At 43.5% G+C, this 17,596-nt stretch overlaps 1 protein-coding gene across 2 annotated transcripts in view; it reads left to right on the top strand.

The window, feature by feature from the left end:
* CARD11 (caspase recruitment domain family member 11) overlaps nucleotides 1-8,473 on the top strand; it is a 44,926-nt gene extending 36,453 nt beyond the window's left edge. For both annotated transcript variants that reach the window (XM_064673185.1, XM_064673184.1), the window contains exons 17-24: nucleotides 604-844; nucleotides 1,259-1,355; nucleotides 2,383-2,478; nucleotides 3,427-3,559; nucleotides 3,997-4,176; nucleotides 5,332-5,456; nucleotides 6,289-6,404; nucleotides 6,955-8,473. In XM_064673185.1, coding sequence (XP_064529255.1) covers nucleotides 604-844; nucleotides 1,259-1,355; nucleotides 2,383-2,478; nucleotides 3,427-3,559; nucleotides 3,997-4,176; nucleotides 5,332-5,456; nucleotides 6,289-6,404; nucleotides 6,955-7,159 — 1,193 coding nt within the window. In that variant the 3' untranslated portion in view covers nucleotides 7,160-8,473. The remainder of the gene's footprint in view (nucleotides 1-603; nucleotides 845-1,258; nucleotides 1,356-2,382; nucleotides 2,479-3,426; nucleotides 3,560-3,996; nucleotides 4,177-5,331; nucleotides 5,457-6,288; nucleotides 6,405-6,954) is intronic.
* The last annotated feature ends 9,123 nt before the right edge of the window (nucleotides 8,474-17,596 follow it).

Raw genomic sequence — 17,596 nt, 5'->3', positions numbered from 1 at the left:
CATTTTTTACTGGTATGTGTAAATTGGCTTTTGTTTTGAGGGGGGGGTTGTGCTGGTTAGAGAATTTCAGCTGCATAGATCACGCACAAAGTGATGTCTTTGATTTTCTTTGATGTTTTCAGACATAGGAAAGACTATTGCAATTTTTTTTGAGCACCACTTAACTGCAGATAAAGCATGTTATAGATTCTGGGAGTGCCAATTAGAGCTAATAATAAGGAGAATAGCTTGTCATTAAATTGGTGGCAGAACTCACACTGTACTTAGAGGATGGAGCTATGGCTGTGTCTGTGTCTTTGCAGAGTTGCCTGTTTCACAGGTCATGGGTGGAGTACTGAAAATGGAGTTCCCTAAAGGTAGCATTAGAATGAGAATATTCTCACAGATCTGACACCAGCAGCACGAGCTGTCCCTGAGCCCCATTGGTGTCTCTAAGGGGCAGGCCCACGACCTTGCTGCAACCAGTGTAACCAGCACTCTGCAAGTGACCCCCTCTCAGAGGAGCCTCAGAAGTTTGTGCTGTGGCTTCTCACAGAGGATTCCCAGGAATGCAGCAACACCATGGCATGAGATCCTGCTTCACCCCTTCCCTCACTGCTGCAGGTTACAGGAAGCTGCTGTCGGAGCTGGAGGAAGGGCTGATCACGTCGGGGGACTCGTTTCACATCCGCCTGAACCTGAACATCTCCAGCCAGCTGGACTGCTGCTCCCTGTCCGTGAGGTGTGATGAGATCGTCCACATCCTGGACACCATGTACCAGGGCAGGTGTGAGTGGCATTGTGCCAGGGTGGATCCATTCACGGACAGAGACCTGGAAACGGGGACCATCCCCAGCTACAGCAGGTGAGTGTGATGCTGAGTGACCACGAGTGAGAGCAGTGGCTCTGTGAACAGGGACATGAATGACTGCTGTAAGGAAAGAGGTATATGTCTTAATTTTTGACATAAGGGCTGGTGATGTTAAACTGTAATACAAGCTCTAAAGCTGTAGAAAAGAGATTCCAGTTGTTACTTGAAAGAATAATGTGGGTTACTCAAAAAAGTATCATGTGAAAATATGCCGTGGAGATTCTTTAATCCTTAACTGCACTGCAGTCCTGCTCATTATTTTGTTCCTGCATTTACAGCGTGGTTCAGTCAGTCCTCACTGCTATTTCTATTCAATCCTTTCTGTAGGCACAGAGCCGTTACAATCCAGCTTTCTTTTGAGTGGTTTCAAAAATGTCTTGATCAATGCGATTCCATTCTTTCTTTCAGAGCCCAGCAACTTCTTTTGGTGAAGCTGCAGCGGTTGATGCACAGAGGATCCAAAGATGAGACAGAAAACTCCTATAACACCCTTCGGGCACTCCGGGTAAGTATGTACAAACAAGGTCTTTTTAACACCTGATACTTCCCTGGTAACTTGTTTTTCATTTTTCTGTTTTCATCATCAGTTTACAGAAAGTCCTGTTTACACTCTGTGTAGGTTTTGATTGTGCCAGGAAATGGGTACCTTATGTTTACTTTAAATAATATTGTCCCTGGCAGTGAACGTAGCTCTGACTCACAATTAACCCTTCCAGCTATGAGGGAGCACACTTCAAAAGTCAAATCTCTGTTCTGTGTTTTAGTTAATCCTTTCCATTCTTCTCAGCCTGTAAACCTCCAATGCACTTTCATATGCACATGAGGAAGAAGTTGTGTCCTTAGAGTCAATAATCAGAATTATGTCTCCTATTGTGAACAAACCTCTAACCCACAGAGCCTGTTGTCCCATATTATAAAGACCTGTCTCTTCTAATTTACAAGCTATGGAGAGAACTGGGATTATCAAGTCTTCACACACAGTAGCTCCTTTTCCATCAGTCAAAATAATTTGATTTTTCTTTCTCTAGACCCAAAAGTTCCATCTTTACACAATTAAAACTATCTTCTTGGTGTATTAGTTACCATAAGTTATTTTTAGAGTCTGGGAGACACATATGCTTCTAACACTTGCAGAGGCAGGTAGACAGTGCTTGTACTTCATTTCAGTCAAGGTTAAATGTCACACATTCCTTCTGTACTTGTGTCCCCACTGATCAGAGGGACAGAGATCACTGGCAGAGGTGCTGGTGAAAGCAAGAGCTTTGCATGTTCTGTCTTGGTGCAGAAATTACCTCTTTCTCAAGGTGTGGAGAACAGTCTCCTATGAAAAAGGGAATGTGGAAGAGCAGTGAATGAGCAGGGTTTCTCAGCATAGGCCATGCTCTGTCTGCAGTTTGTTTAGAACATTGTATTTGGGATAGATCTCAATTAGTATCTGCTTTTGCTTGTTTTTTTTCTCAGTTGTTATGATTAAAAAAAAATATATAAAAAAAGAGGGTGGGGAAGAAAAATTCCTGTGTTAATTTTGATAGAATACATTGCAGCCAGAGGAGCCTGCCCAGCCGAACGACCCAAAAACCAGCCCTCGCCTATCCAGAGCCAGCTTTCTTTTGGGCCAGATTTTACAGGTAATAAAGTTCAAATCTTCAATGCAGTGTCTGAAATAGTGGATCTGAACAGCAGATATTCTCAGGCTATCCTAATTCCCCCAGAAATCCCAGCTCAGGTATAGAGGCTGCATCGGAATTTATTCCTATCAAAAAGAGATTTAATACATGAAAGAGAAGGATGAGTTGTGTTTTCTCTGGTGATGTGGGGTGTTCATTTTTAAGAGCATGCCTTCCATTACTGATGTACCTTGAGGAATCCCACATGTCTGCCATCAGAGGCTGAAATGTGTTTTGCTTGAACCATAAGGACAAATCCATTGGGCTAGACCAAATCTCCAAGTCTGTGAGATAAGGCTCCATCAGAAAATAGTCCTTTATTTGTGGGTCAGTGACTCTGAGCGTGACAGACTGTGTGGATGAATGATAGTCTTGTGAAGGAAGGTGGTTGTGAAGGTTAGCAAATACACAGGAGGGGGAATTAATATTTGGATAGAGGAATAGCTGAGTTGGATGAGGAAGGAAAGCATGAAACCTGTTTCTCATGTAAAATGACTGTAAAAGATGCCACTTGGGAGGTTTTAAGTCTCTCTGGTAGAGCAAAGAAGAGGCAGTTTGGGTATAACCTGTGACACATTTGTGCACATACTCTGGGTATGTTACTCTGCTGAGGGCACATCAGTGCTTGTGCTGGTGATAGCAGGGAGTTCTGTGAAGGGAAATCATGCCTCTTAAGAGCAGAGAACAAAACAAGAAATCCCAAAGGGGATTAGCAAAGGCTCTGAATCAGATCTATGATATTTAAAGAGTCTTACAATTCGGTCAACAGATCCATGGGGTCCTGTCTTTGATAGACATTGGTAATTCAGACCTCGTAGGTAACACACCTTGGCTGATGGGAGAATAAACAATGCAAGAAATGAGGGTCAAATCTCTTTTTTTTTTTTTTTTTTTGGTTCACCTTTTCAGTTTGTCAGTAGGTCTGAAAACAAATACAAGCGTATGAACAGCAACGAGCGCGTCCGCATCGTCACGGGCTGGCCCTCCGGTCTGGCACGGACCTCATCGGAAGCAAAGAAGCAGTTGCCTGAGAAACTAGAAGGTATGGACATAAAATAGCTTTTACACACATGGCACTGATTTTGCTACAAGTGCTTGGGTCACTAAGCTTTCATGAGCAAGTTTAGGACACTGAAACTTCCTGTTTGGCTGGAAGTTCTTCGTAGGTGCTTTCCTGCTTTTTTGTTCAAAAACATTGAACTCAAAGAAAGCCAAACTAAGAAGCAGAAAGAGGCCCCAAGCAAGTGTCGTGTTGAAGAGATTATGGAATAATCTCTTGAAAGCAAAAGGCACTTAAATTACTTAGTGTTAGGTTGGACATCATACTGCTGCATACATAGTAAAGACAACCCTGGTGAAAGGGAAAGGAGGACCGGTATGACTGACCGTGTTATTTCTGGTTCATGTGTTTCTCCTTTTTTTTTCTCCAAATATCGATGGAGAGGAAACCAGAGGATGAATGTCTTGTTCTCTACTCAGATTTGGATTCTGAAAGTGAAATCAATAAGAAGCTCAGTCTGATCCCCTATAGCCTGGTGAGACCCATCCACTGTGAGCGCAGGCGCCCAGTGCTTTTCACCCCCACCATGCTTGCCAAGCCCTTGGTACAGAAGCTTCTCAACTCTGGAGGTGCCCTGGAATTCAACATATGCAAGCCAGGTAACGGGATAAAAGAGGGCCATGACTGCCACCCTCAGTGCTGGAAATACGAACATATATATGCGCACACACGTAGGGCCATGAGCGTGGGAGAGTTGCTTGAGGTACTTCAAGTCACATCAGAGTGATGTGTAGCTGTAAATCTTGCTTTTTTTGAGACTATCTGAGATATCTGAATGTTTTTGAGACAGCCAGTGCACATGGTTATGAGATTCTGTGTCTATAAATATTATCCATGTGTATGCTGTGTGGTTGCTAGGCTGCCCCTCAGAGACTGAAATGCTGCGAGTGCTCTTTCTGTTTGCATACTGTTTGCATACTGCATATCTAGGCAATGTGAAATTTTGATTAATTTGTTTCTAGTATTTGCTATTATGAGGAATATCTTCCCTAGAGCGACTTTAGGTTTCTGTCTCATCCAAGCTGTGAAGATTGTGCATTTGATCTACTCGAAAGACTGATTTTCTTCCATGCTAAGTATTTACTATTAAAGCAATAGCAGTACCGTGATGGCTGGAGGGCAGGATTGTACACAACACAGCATTAAACCGAGCTGACGTTTCATTTTTACACTAATATTGAATACCCACCGCATAGAGTGCAGCCTTACAGTCATCCAGACACAGAAGCTGAGAAGTTAAGTATTATAATAAATATCCCCTGTCTTGCAACATAAAACAAAAGCTTTGATGTAGAGCTGCAATTCACAAGGGGGCCGGTATCACACATTGCAACCTAAGCCAAATTTTTTCGAAACTTTAAACACAAATGTTGGAACACTAAATCCCTGCTTTAGGACCTTGTGCTGAAGAGACCTCCTTTTTTTAGCACTTCTCAGCATCCTCCATCCCTGAACTGTTGCTATATAACATTAGGTGCTGGAATTGTATTTACTGTTTTAATTTAATGTCTTCATAGTGCTGTAGTAATTGCCCAAGGACTCATTGGTGCAGGATATAGCTGAGATGCTCAGCTGTGATCAGATTAGGCTTTAATTGAATTCAATGGAAGAAATGAGGCAGCTGTTAAGACAATTCATTGCTCTTCTTCCTTCCCTGAACCATCCTTGCATCCCGGGTGAAGTGTTATTGGATAGTTTTCTACGTGTTCTGCTGTTGTAAACTTGATTTTGTCCCCATTCACATCTCTTTCTAGATATTGTAACAAAGGAAGAGTTCTTAAGGAAGCAAAGGACAGAGACTGTCATCTTCAGCAGAGAAAAGAATCTGAACACATATGAATGTATTGTACCTGCCAATATCGAGGCTGTCACTGCCAAGGTGTGCAGAGTCCTCAGTGTCCCTTCACTAGGCTGGCTGTGCACCTCTCTGCAATGCTTTGAATAAGAGACTGACCAATTTACAGCTGCATGTTCTCTCTCTTACCCACCTTCAATCTCAGATTTGTATTTATTCCCCCCAATGGCTTTTATTTGTGCTCTGGCTTCTCCTCTTCTTTTCCATCCTCAGCCGTATCCTTTTATACTCTCGCTCATTCCCTGTGATGACCCACATTGATGCAGCAAAATATCCTTTCGTTTTCTGTGCTCCATCCCTTATTCATTTCCTTTTTGTATCATAAGCACACATGAATACACGAGAGAGTAAGAGATACGAGGACCTAGACAAAGGAAAGGAAAGCCTGAAACCCAGACACAAGGGTGTTCAGAACAAAGATAACAATGCCAAAGACAGAGATCTGATGTCAAGTAGAGTAGATTTGATGCACAGCGTGGAAAAAAAAGGAGAATTAAAGTGATGTTTTTTTCTCTCACAAGTAGTTGCAGTAGATGTTCTTTCTGAACAAAAAGCAAGTGTGTGTGTTTGTGTCTATATGTAAAACTGGTATTTTATCATACTTTTCATCTTTAGAACAAATCATTTCTATTTAAACCTTTTTAAAAAGCTGTTAAGCTCAGCTGTTATTTGTCTGAGTAGTTTAAACTAGTAGGAGGAGTTGGACTTTAAATCTATATTTGATTAAAAGGTTTTAAATCACTACAATGGTAAATAGAGAGCTTTCCAGCTGACCCCATAAGGGTTGGATACCTTTACCATGAGATTTCACAGCAGTGAATGTTCCTCTGTGACAATGTTATGACTTTGTTTTTAGAACAAGCACTGTCTCCTGGAGGCTGGAATAAGCTGCACAAAGGATTTAATCAAAGCCAAGATATATCCTATTGTTCTCTTTATCAGAGTCTCAGAGAAAAACATCAAGAGGTTCAGGTAACATATCAAACCTTTTGCATATTTGATGTTCCATCTTATTCGGTGAATAACTCTTGAGTCCAATAATGTTCTCACTGAGAGAAATAAAGGACCTCATCTCTCTTAATGTATGTGCACTGTTTCCTCCCATGACTCCTCCCTGAAATCTTACAACAGGAGAAAGCAGGAATTCCCCAAATCGAGCACTCTTTCACTGTCACTGGTAGCAATGAGCATTGTGGGAGGATGAGACCGAAGAATATGTGTTTTTCTCTGTGCTCAGCACTCCCACATCATTTCTTAAGGTAGTGCTGGCTGGAAGAGGGAAGGTTGTAAACACTTGCACTCTCCTCCATTCAATCCTCTTAAATTGTTTCCCCATAAGCAAAAATTTTTCCTTGGGGCAGCGTGGAGGTAAGGGGAGGGTAGGCCTGGAGTAGCTGTGTTCTCCACTGCTTTTATTGCTTGTACATAGTTAGTAGACAATAAATTTTTGATGGGACAGCTGGGACTGCAGGATTAACTTAAACTGTAAGACATTTATCTTTGGTCTGCTCATTTGATACAGGAAACTATTGCCAAAGCCGGAGGCTGAGGATGAGTTTTTACGTCTGTGCCGTCTGAAGGAGAAAGAGCTGGAAGCACTGCCCTGCCTTTATGCCTCTGTGGAGGCAGATGCTTGGAGCAGCATTGAGGATCTCATCCGAATAATAAAAGACAGGATCGGGGAAGAGCAGCGTAAAACCATCTGGGTGGATGAAGATCAGCTGTAAAAAAAAAAAACAGGTAAAATGGAACTCTTTGGCGACCAAAGGACACATCCAGGTGGAGCAGGGGCTCCCAGAGTTCTCTGTTAGGTGCCCAGAGCTCACTCCTGTTTCACCCTCACTGGCTGAGGACTTCTGCTGGCAGGATGCACGTATGGAGTGGAACTGGAGCCGTGTTGAAGAGCCAGTGTCTCGGGTGCTGGGATCCAGGTTGTGGGTCAGGCCACAGCCACTGTCACAACTCCTGATCCACCAGCATCTCCCGAGGGACAGCAGCTGTTTAACCTGTGAGGACAAAGATACTGAGAGGGAGATGGGGGTAATTTATTATGTTAAAAATATAGATCTCACTTGGCTCAGTGAAAACATCTGGTGAGACCAAACAAGTGGAATCTGAGAGGAAAAAAACATGGGAATTGGGCTACAGGATATGAAATTGAGATGTGCCCCCCACACACCCCGAGGTGAGATTCGGAACATACCCAGTTGAGGAAGGTGAAGGTTGGTTGGTAGCAGCAGCAGCAACACAGCCACTGATGGCTGGAGCAGCTCTGTAGCCTTGTTTCTCCATAACCATTTTAATCAGAAGAGAAGAAAATAGCTATTCTTCCTGGCATTAATTAAAATGAAAGCTCCAGTTTTATTTAACAGTCTTGCAGGTTTCCTTTGTAGTCCTGGCACTTGTAAGAAAATAGATTCCACTGTCCCAGTGGCACATCAGATCTTTCCAGATCTGCCAGTGTCTCATTTAGTTTATCCCTGCCTCTGAATCCTGTTCATTTGTACATCTCTCAATTTTTAACATTTTTTTACTTGTGGAAAATACGATGGTGCTTCCTCCAGACAACAGGTTTCTCTGTTTCTCCACTGAAATATTTCTCTACATCATTGCCTGCCAACACGCCTGCTCTCAACAGGAGGGACTGTTCTGAGAGGAAGAAAAGGAGAATTTCATAAGCCAGTAATTGCTGTGAACCACTCAGTCCTTGACCTCTGTGCCGTGATTGACAGCGAGGAGACCAGCGAGCACCATGCTGTGCTGGGGCCGAGGAGGAGAATTCTTTCAGAAGTGTGTACATGACCAAGGAGACCACGTCCCATTTTCAAAAGCACTTAAGTCCTTGGAGAGTTTAAGCTCCACTGATCAGGAGTGGGGCTCAGACTCCTAAATCTCTTCAGTCTTTTAACATCTTTCCTCTATGCATTAGATGCTATATTGAGATTGCCAAATTGGTTCAATAAAACTGCCCCGATAATAACGACCCGCGCAATTGCTGATCTGAAATGCAATAAAAATTGACCTACAGATGAAGAGTTGTACATCCCATTGTCCTCAGAGCCTTCCCTCCTTGCCATATCCCTCCCTTTAAGATGCATTTAATAACAAATTTACCTCTGCTATTGTGTTCATCCCAAATCCCCCACCTTGGGGCTGCAGGCTGGTGCACAGCAGCTGGCAAGAAAATACAATCAGAATCCAAACAAACATCTGGTCTGGTTGCCCTCACTAGATTAGCTGCTCCCTTGTCTTTGCAATGAGCTCCTGATGCTGTGGTTGTGTCTCAGTTAGACTAGATCAGTCCTTGTTGGCTTGTGGGATTGTGCTTTTCTGCTCTTCTCTTTTATGCACATCATTTTTTTAACTAATGGAACCTTCTAGAAGTAATTTATGTCGCTTTACATCTAATTTCTGCTACTGTGTTTCTCAAGTTATTAATGTTTGAAAGACTGTTCATAGCTGCTACTTCTCAGAGAATAGCTCTTTCCCTGCCCAGTGCCATCTGCTTGGACTGTGCAAGCAGGGGATACTTCTGTGTGCAATCTCCTTACAGAAAGTACGGGCTGCACACACAATTTGCAACTCCCTCCAGGGCAAAGAACAACAACCAGTTGGGGTATATATAGAACAAATTGGATAATTCTTCAGAGATCCTCTGTAGCTCAAGCAGAAATAAGAAAATATCAGTTGGAAGAACTAAGCCTTCCAGGAGCATTTTGCATTCATTCCTAGTGTCCTGATAATGCAACCTTGCGGAACAGCTGCCTGTGGTTTGTTCCTGCCCCTCTTGTGAGAGCTTTTGAGTCCACAGCTGAACAATGGGAGGGACTGTAGGAACATTTCTCAGCTGCTTCAGCAAAAAGTTCAGCCAGGTCAGCGTCAGATGCCTCCAGGAGCAACCAGCTGACTGCTCACCGGACAGAGCGCGGAGGATGTCCGTGTCCCACTGGCTGTGCCACAGGGATCAGTACCATCTGCTGGAATGGCTGGAACAGATGGCTGGTGGGGCTGAGGGGATGGAGTATCTCAGGCTGCCACGGTTGTTTCTGCAGTGATCTTATCTCACCACAGCTTTATGTCTGAGCCCTCTGTACATGGGCAACAGCTGTGGATGTGATTTATCCCACTGGACTTTCGGCACAGGAAAGGCATATGTCAAACTCTGGAGGAGGTTCCTTCTGCAGTGAACAGGGATACACCTCCAAAGAGCTGTTTGTCTGACTTACTGGAGATGGCTATCCAAGGGTGAGATGAATTGCCCTCTGAACTGTCTGGGGTTTTCATAGACTACACAGAGAAACAAGAGAATTAGCCTGGCCTTTAGCATTTAGCTTTTTGATCTGTAATTTAGGACAGCTAAACCACCTTATGGGAAAAGTGGAACTAGAGATTGTGGCAGAGAACAAGAGATCTAATTATTTCTGTGAAACAAGAGAGGAATGAATACATGGAACAGTCTTTTCTTCTCTGTATCTGAATACATCTGTAAATTCCCAGCTCTGCAGGTGCTGTAAGGCATTGTGGTTGTCAACTCATGTGATGCAAAGCAACCAGACCCTGTCAAGTGAAGTTCATGACACAGCTGTGTGCCATAGCTTGCACAACCCTCATCTCTCTGTGACAGTGGAGAAGGACTGAAAACTCTATTCCCTCTTGAATTCTGGGTGTGAACTCAGAGCAGATCTGTACCCAGAGTTGAGCTGCAGAACAGCCACAAAGTGAAAGAGGCCACTGTCATTTACACTGGCTGGGAGGTGGTTCTGGTCTAGATCTAAGTGCTGTCCCTCTGAATTGGAGGAAATCAATCTCTGCATATTTTGAAATATATTCAAATCTTGAAAAGAGGCCATGAGTTTCCCTAAATGTCAGAGTGCTGGATTCAGTGTGGATTCCAAGTCCTGAACTGGCAGATTTGAAGTGCAAACTGGGAACTTGGGTTGTAGATCCTTGTGGTATTTTCAATTCTGCTAAATCTCACTTGTGAGGTGTCACTTGAAGCCACCAGCCACTTCCCTCCTCACATACACATCCCATATACACAAACCTGGGCCCAAATGCACAAATGCCCAGCCAGGCATAGTCAGCTTCAGGAGGGATTGTGTGGTTGAAAAACTGGGAGCAATAATAAGGAAAACAAAAGGGGAATTGGAAATGTAAATGTTTCCTGTAAACAGTGTCACAGCAGAATCCCAGGCAGATTCTTTACCTGATCTCATCAGAGGGTAAGGATGGGACAAGTTTTATGTTGGGTTATTCTTTGGGTGGTTTTGTACTGTTAGACAGCACTTGCTATGAGATTTGGGATCAATAACTGGACTTGCAGGTACCACCAAAATTCAGATTATAAATCAGTCTAATAAGGAAGAAAATCAAGCTGCAGACCCAAGTTTGAACTGGAGGCCATGCTTGGACACCAGAGCTCAGGCCCAGCCCTGACACACCCGTGTCTGGATCCCAGGTGTGTATCCCTACCAAAGGTAAGCAACATTTACAGCACAACCTGTTTTAAAATTACTCATGGTTCTTAATTAAAGTCTGGGAACATTTCTCAGTAATTTGTATTTTAAGTTAGAAAGGAGGTAACGGAAAGTCTGGAAACTGCCCTGTGCTTGGTCTGCTGCTTTTGCTGTAAAAGGCGTAAAACACAGAATAATAACTGCCTTTCAAAATGGATTATTTGAAAACTACTTCTTCTTGCCTTTAAGAGCTCACGAGAGCTTGTTGGAAAATTTCTCAGATGTAGATTGTTCTTTTGAAAATGTCATTGAAAAATTGCCCACTAGAAAATGCAATTGGAAATTTTTTCAATGGAATATTGTTCTGTTAGAAAACATGTTTTCATCTAAACCAATTGTCTATGGAAATTTCTCTATTCTAACATTTCATTTTCTAAAAATCTAAAATATTTCAATAATACTGAGGCAGTCCTTTTCAATATTTCACATGCTTCCAATTTTTACCTGAAAGCATTTTTTTTTAGTTTTTAATTTTTGTAGTTGAAATATTTTTAAAAGACTACATTTAAACATTTGATTTGATTTAAACACTTGTTGTATTTGATGTTTATATACTAAAAAATGACGGAGGTAATGGCTTATAGCTCTCAGATGCGGTATAATGTCTGTGATCACGAGAGAAAAATCAAACTGAGTCTGGCTTTGCGTTTTGTTTAACTCTGCTGCAAAAATGATGTATTATATAAGTCGGTATCACGCAGTTCAGCACATTGGGGAATTGTTGCAGGTAAAAATTTCATGCAAACTTTATTACACAGAATTGGATATTGCTTTGAATCAGAAATCTGGCTGGAGGCAAAGCTGTCAATCGGTCCTGCTGCAGCTCAGACAGCTCTGGCAGCACAATTTGCAAGGGGGTAGGAACACACACAAAGCAGACTTGAGCCTACAAACTTTAAGTGGAGATAGATGCCAAAGCTGGAAAAATGCCTATAAACCTGTTAGAGGTTTCTGTTTTCTTTTGTGCCAAGCTATTTTCATGGCCTAGGATTGGGAAACTCAGTAGCAAGGATGGAGAGAGTGGCACCGCTTGGGCTGAGCCCCGGAGCTGCCGTGAGGGTTTCAGCACTGCATGGGCACACAGGCTGAGCTGTCTAAACAGCATTTATTATTATGCTGCTCCCTGGAGACTGGAAAAGCAAGACATAGAAGTTAGGGGCTTCTGGGAGAGCAATATTCTAGGATTTTGCAATTATTTATATTGTGTACTTCAAGTAATTCAGCCTTAATCAGCTTATACCGTGAAAATGTCTTCCCCTTTGGTGCACTTTCCACCTCCCTTGCTTTCATTCAGTTCTGAGAATTGAATAGTACCTCACAAAGAGGTACACGATTTCAACCAGGAGATTGTGATTCAATTCTTATAAGTTACCTTGTTTCCTCCATTTCTCCTGCTTGCTCACTTTCTAGAGCTGTTTGCCCTCCATCCTGTCTGTGTAACACAAGGGCTGATTCAGCCCGGAGATCCTTCATCAAAGCACTGCTCTGTGCAGTGGTCTAGTGCACCAAAAGATTCAGGAAAGTCTGTAAATTGAAACTGTAATTGCAGAGAAACCTTTTGCTTTTCCAGACTCATCTCCCATGGATCAAGGCAATGGGCCTTTTGGCTTTCAAGACTAAATCCAGTGTGCATTTTGGTTCGAGCACAGTGACTAGGGCTCTTTAGCACTGGCACCTTGGATGGCTGTACAGTCACTGGCACAGCAGGAGTTACACTGTCAGTGCTGTGCCAGAGTTCTGCCCACACAGCACCTGCAGGAACTGAGGGAACCATTCTGTCCAACACTTTCCTGGACAGAAATCCCAGTTCAGCCAACCCAGTGTTGAAAAACTATAGCATGAAATTTCCTCCCATATCTTTCAGGTACTGCAGAATTCTGCTGTGTTCCCAGAAATCACACTTGATATCTCTGTAAAGCTGTCTGTCCCTCAGGGATGATCCTGTACCCAAACACTGAAGAACCTGTGCCCAAGACTTTTCCTTGGTGCCTTGTAAATTTTCATCTCTGAGGCTGCAAAAGCAAACAGAAGGCCTCCCATCCCCACAATTGTCATCTGTAGAACTAATGCTGCTTCATGAAGAAGGTGCTGTTAATGTCTGGGTACAGATGGAGCAGGTGGACAGAGAGCTGAGAGGGCTTGTCCACATGGGCCAGAGACACAACCTGGCTCCCCTCGGGCTACGCTGCTCTATCTCAAGACTCGGAACCAGGGTGTGATTCCATCTGGCAGCTGCATCAAGGGTTTGAGTGGTACCTGCCCCAAGTGGTGGGATCCCTAGTTTGATTTGAGAACCCTACCAGTAAGCCAAGTTAGAACAACAGGAAGCTCACCCACCTTCTCTCCCTCACCTCCTTTTTTTCTGTTCCTCTGCAGTGGAAACTGTCTGATGTTCAGATCAGAGACTCTCCGGGGTTAAATGCACCATTAGTCACTAGAAAAAAAGGGAAAAAACAGACCCTTTAAAAGCAGATGGTAGATGACAGAGAACCTGTTTGAGAGTAACTATCTACAACAGCATGTCTGCTTCATCAGATATTAGCATCAAAAGCTGTCTGACAATTTAGCAACAAACAGCAATATTGATTTTCTTCCAAAGTGCAGATGCAGAAGGACAAAGATAGAGAGATGGCTCTTTCAGAGGATCCCCATCATGCCTGGGCAAAGATGAGGCAGTAAAGTGCCTGCAGGCCCCAGTTCCATCAGGGTGGTACGAGCAGCCTGCAGGTTAGAGGCTGTGGAGGGATACCTGGGGTAGATCCCCTTCAGGCTTGTCAGGAGTCTGTGCAGAATGAAGAGTTACCATCCTAGGGGTGAAGAACTGGGACCAGGGCCAGGACCAGGCTGCTCCCACCAGGGGAAATGGGAAGAAGTGCAAAGTATTGGAGCTGGGATGGAGTGTGGAAGAGCCCTGGGATGCAGTTTGCTTCCCTTGCTGCAAAACATTCCGAACAGTAATAGCTTCCACTCCACCTGTCCCTCTCTCAGGTACAGCAGTCATCCTGACTTTTCAAGGCACTGCCAACATAGCCACTTTGTCACCTTGGCAATCTGGAAAAATTCCAGTTGAGGACTAGGGTTTTTTTCTTTATTCCCCATCCCATTAACTTCTTTTTCACAAGTTGGTAGAAAAGCCTCCTGGTGGTCAGCAGTTGGCTCTTGGAACCATTTCTTGATGACAAGGGTTTGGTGTATCCAGTTCTTTGGACAACATCTCCCTGCTTCTGATTTAAATTCACTGCAGCCAGTGGTCTCACATCAATTATGTACACTGCTCCTTGTGTCTGAAATGTCAGGGAATCTGATAATTTTTGCTCACAGAGGTGGGGGACTAACAAGGATCTCTGGCACAGCCTGCAGTGATTGCATCTACGAAGGCATCAGCAAAACAGCAAGGAAACAGAAACAGACACTGACACTTGCTGAAGTTCAACCCCCTGCTCAGACACTGGTATTCAGAGAGTAACTCCTGATAGTGCTTAGGAAGGTACCAGGACACAGCAGGATGGTGCTCAGGAAGGGCTACACAAAGCCCATCTCTAGCTGTGGTCATGGGGACATTCAGAATGTTCAGGAAAGAAAAAAACACGCTAAGAAATAAAGAATATTTCATAATGAAACTGATTTATTCCTGGCATGAACGGACACAATTCCATTAGCCCTCAGTTCTGTCTAAATAGGCACCAGAAGGAACTAAGCTGGATATTGACTCTGATCTAGTTGGAGTTCTTTATACCAATATCACTGTATTGTTAAAATACTTCTTTAAGAGCCAATTTTGGGCTGTTGCCTTCATCTTTGCACCCTAGAGAAACCCAGTGGGGTAAACTTCTATTAAATGAATGTGAAAAATTGATGCCTGGTTCTAAGTGCACGTTTATAAATATCAAATCCAGTGGTTTACAGCAGCTTCTCTCCTAAGGAGCTCCACCCTCAGAGCCCTGAGGTGATCATGGTGTCTCTGGCCAGGCCCCTGGATCAGTCCAGCTCCTTCCAAACACAACCTGGTGCTGGGGAGATTCAGCTTTGTCCCTGTAGCAGCTCTGCAGCATTTCCTTCGCCATATCCTGGTGCTGAGCGATTTGCTCATTATCAGATTGCTGTTTATTAATCAAAGCAGTAACAATGGGACAGAGGAGCTGGAATACAGCACAGACAGTGCTTCATTTGTTCCAATTGATTTTCCTATCACATTTTATTACCACTATTTACTTTGCATGCCTCGGGAAGATTGAACTGCACTGTGCAGTAGGGGTATGTATTTGAATTTCTCTTCTCTTTAGCTCTTGCTATTTTCTGTGGTGATAGTCAGAACAGTGGGTTCTTCCAGCAACTAAGCCATGACCTTCTCTGCTCTAAAACAGCATATGGAGATTTTGTGATAGTGAGACTCCACCAGTGTGTGAAGTCCTGCAGGTGGAGTCCAAGGGAAATCCATGAGAATCACGGGTACAGAGCACAGATTAGCTCTCCAAGATGATACCTTACAAATCCTCAGCACCGACCAGAACCACTGCTGGAGCTGAAGCAGCTGGAAGGCACAAGCAGAGAGAACAGCCCCACACTCATGCTTAGGCTGAGGCGATCTGGTGGTGTCAGGGTGAGGTTTTGTCCTGCAGTAAAATTAATGGGGCTGACGGCGATGATGTTTTTTCCTGCTCCTTCCTAGCTCCTCTCTAATGTCTTTAGATCACCAGCTGGATCTTGCAGACTTCAGCTAGCACATCTAAGCCATCAGGGAAGAGCAGATGATTACTGTCAGGAGGCACGTGGTGCTTTATGGAAGCTGACGTGGGGGTCAACAGAAAGACACAGGATGGCACAGGCTGTAAAACTGCATTAATCATCTCCTTGCCATTAACAAGGCTCTCTGGGAACCAAAGGCGACTTAAAAACTGCCTGAAAAAACTATCAAAATCTGTGGTGAAGCTCCTATTTTCAGCACAGCAGGGATTTCACTCTAGAGATTTATAAGCGTTTGAACTATATTTACTCTGAAATTGCCCCATTCAGTGAGTACAACAGGAAACTCATGGTTGGCTGCAGCTGTAGGTGTGAGATGCAGTTGCGTGGGGAGGTGATGAGAATATCTGTTTAACAAAAGCTTTATTTTCTGCACTAATTTTAGAATTAGCCTGCCTGAGGAGTGAAGAGGAGGCAGCTCACAGGTGGCAGCACGTGTCATCAGCGGAGCTCAAAACACAAACCACAGACAGTCAGCTGAGCTGAAAGTTTCTGTCGGCTCCTCACTGTTACTGGGAGTGTGAGAGTCCCTCACACGGGAATTTCTTTGTTATCACTTGTTTTATCTTGCTGAGATGCTGTTTGGTGACTTAGGCAGAATGGGTGACTGCATGTACATGTGTAAACACACATCTGTGTGCACCACACAGCAGAGTGATTCCATACATACATGACCAACATCATCCTCTTTGGCTATGTGCCACATGACCTTGGAGAGTATTGCTCCTTTTCTGTTGTTTGTTTTTAGCAGAACTGCCTCTTTTGTCCTACCAGCAGAAGCTTTTGGTTTTTAGAGCTGAGATGTAGTGCCCTGGTCCCTCTCTGAAGTACATCCATGCAGTTGTCAGTGGGCCAACAGTGCCTGAGTGACTTGGAGCTCAGCTCATGGCTCCCCCTTCTCCTGCAGCTTGACGACCTTGAGCTGCACCAAATAATTATTTTCTCCCTGTGTTTTTTTCAGCAGCAGTGGGGGTAATTGGATGATTGTAAAATAGGCCACTAGGCCACTAGGGGTTAAGTGAAAATGAAAATAACGCCATTGACGGGAACATTTGTTGGTCTCACTTAAGGTCACAGTGAGATAAAGGGTTAGGAAATATCAGCCTGAGAGTTTAACATCACAAGTTGTTTCTGCAAGCACAGATTGTGAGTGATGGGAGGGGGAGAGGAAGAAGGGAGGGGAATATGTCAGACACTGGTGGTGGATTTAACCAGGACTAAGTTCAGACACCTGGAGCAAACTCACTTGAGCAGTATTGATCAGAGTGGAAACATTAAGTATCTCTGTTAATCTGGCACTGTTTCATTCATGCTGTATTATTATTGTTATTAGAATCTGTGATTTACCGTGTCCAGCCTGGACCAAATTCAGCAGCTGTATTTCTCCAGATTATTTTTTCACTCTTTCTTACCAAAGTGCAGTGATGACAGCAGAAGTTTTACAGCTTTTTAAAGGAATGATGTCTCCCTCCAGTGGTGATGTGAAACAGCTTCGGCTCCCAAAATCAGTTGGGGCATGTGAGTCTGGGTGAGTGAGCATGACACTTTTATGTAAAATAATTCTTTGAAGAAGGGAATGACCCTTCACTATTAGAGATCTCTTTTTATAACATTTCTCTCGATAGAACCCAGTCTCTTTGAAAACCCTCTCTTTTATAACAAATCTCAATTTAATACTGCTTGTTTTAACAAAATAGTTTAACATATGCAAATAGCACTGAATTCCCACTCAATTGGCATGTTTTACTATTTCAGTAGTAATAGTCTCTATTTGCTGATTCCCAAGTTGTACAATAAAACACTGGGTTGGATCCCATCACCCTGTGGCATGAGGTAATACAGTGCTTTAGCCATTCTTCAGAAAAAAAAATCCCTTTGGATTAAGCTGTTTTCAGTTCAGAAGAG

Source organism: Pseudopipra pipra, chromosome 16 (genome assembly GCF_036250125.1).
Source record: "Pseudopipra pipra isolate bDixPip1 chromosome 16, bDixPip1.hap1, whole genome shotgun sequence".
In the NCBI taxonomy this organism is placed as follows: Eukaryota; Metazoa; Chordata; class Aves; order Passeriformes; family Pipridae; genus Pseudopipra; species Pseudopipra pipra.
This window is presented reverse-complemented; position numbering and strand designations above follow the sequence as displayed.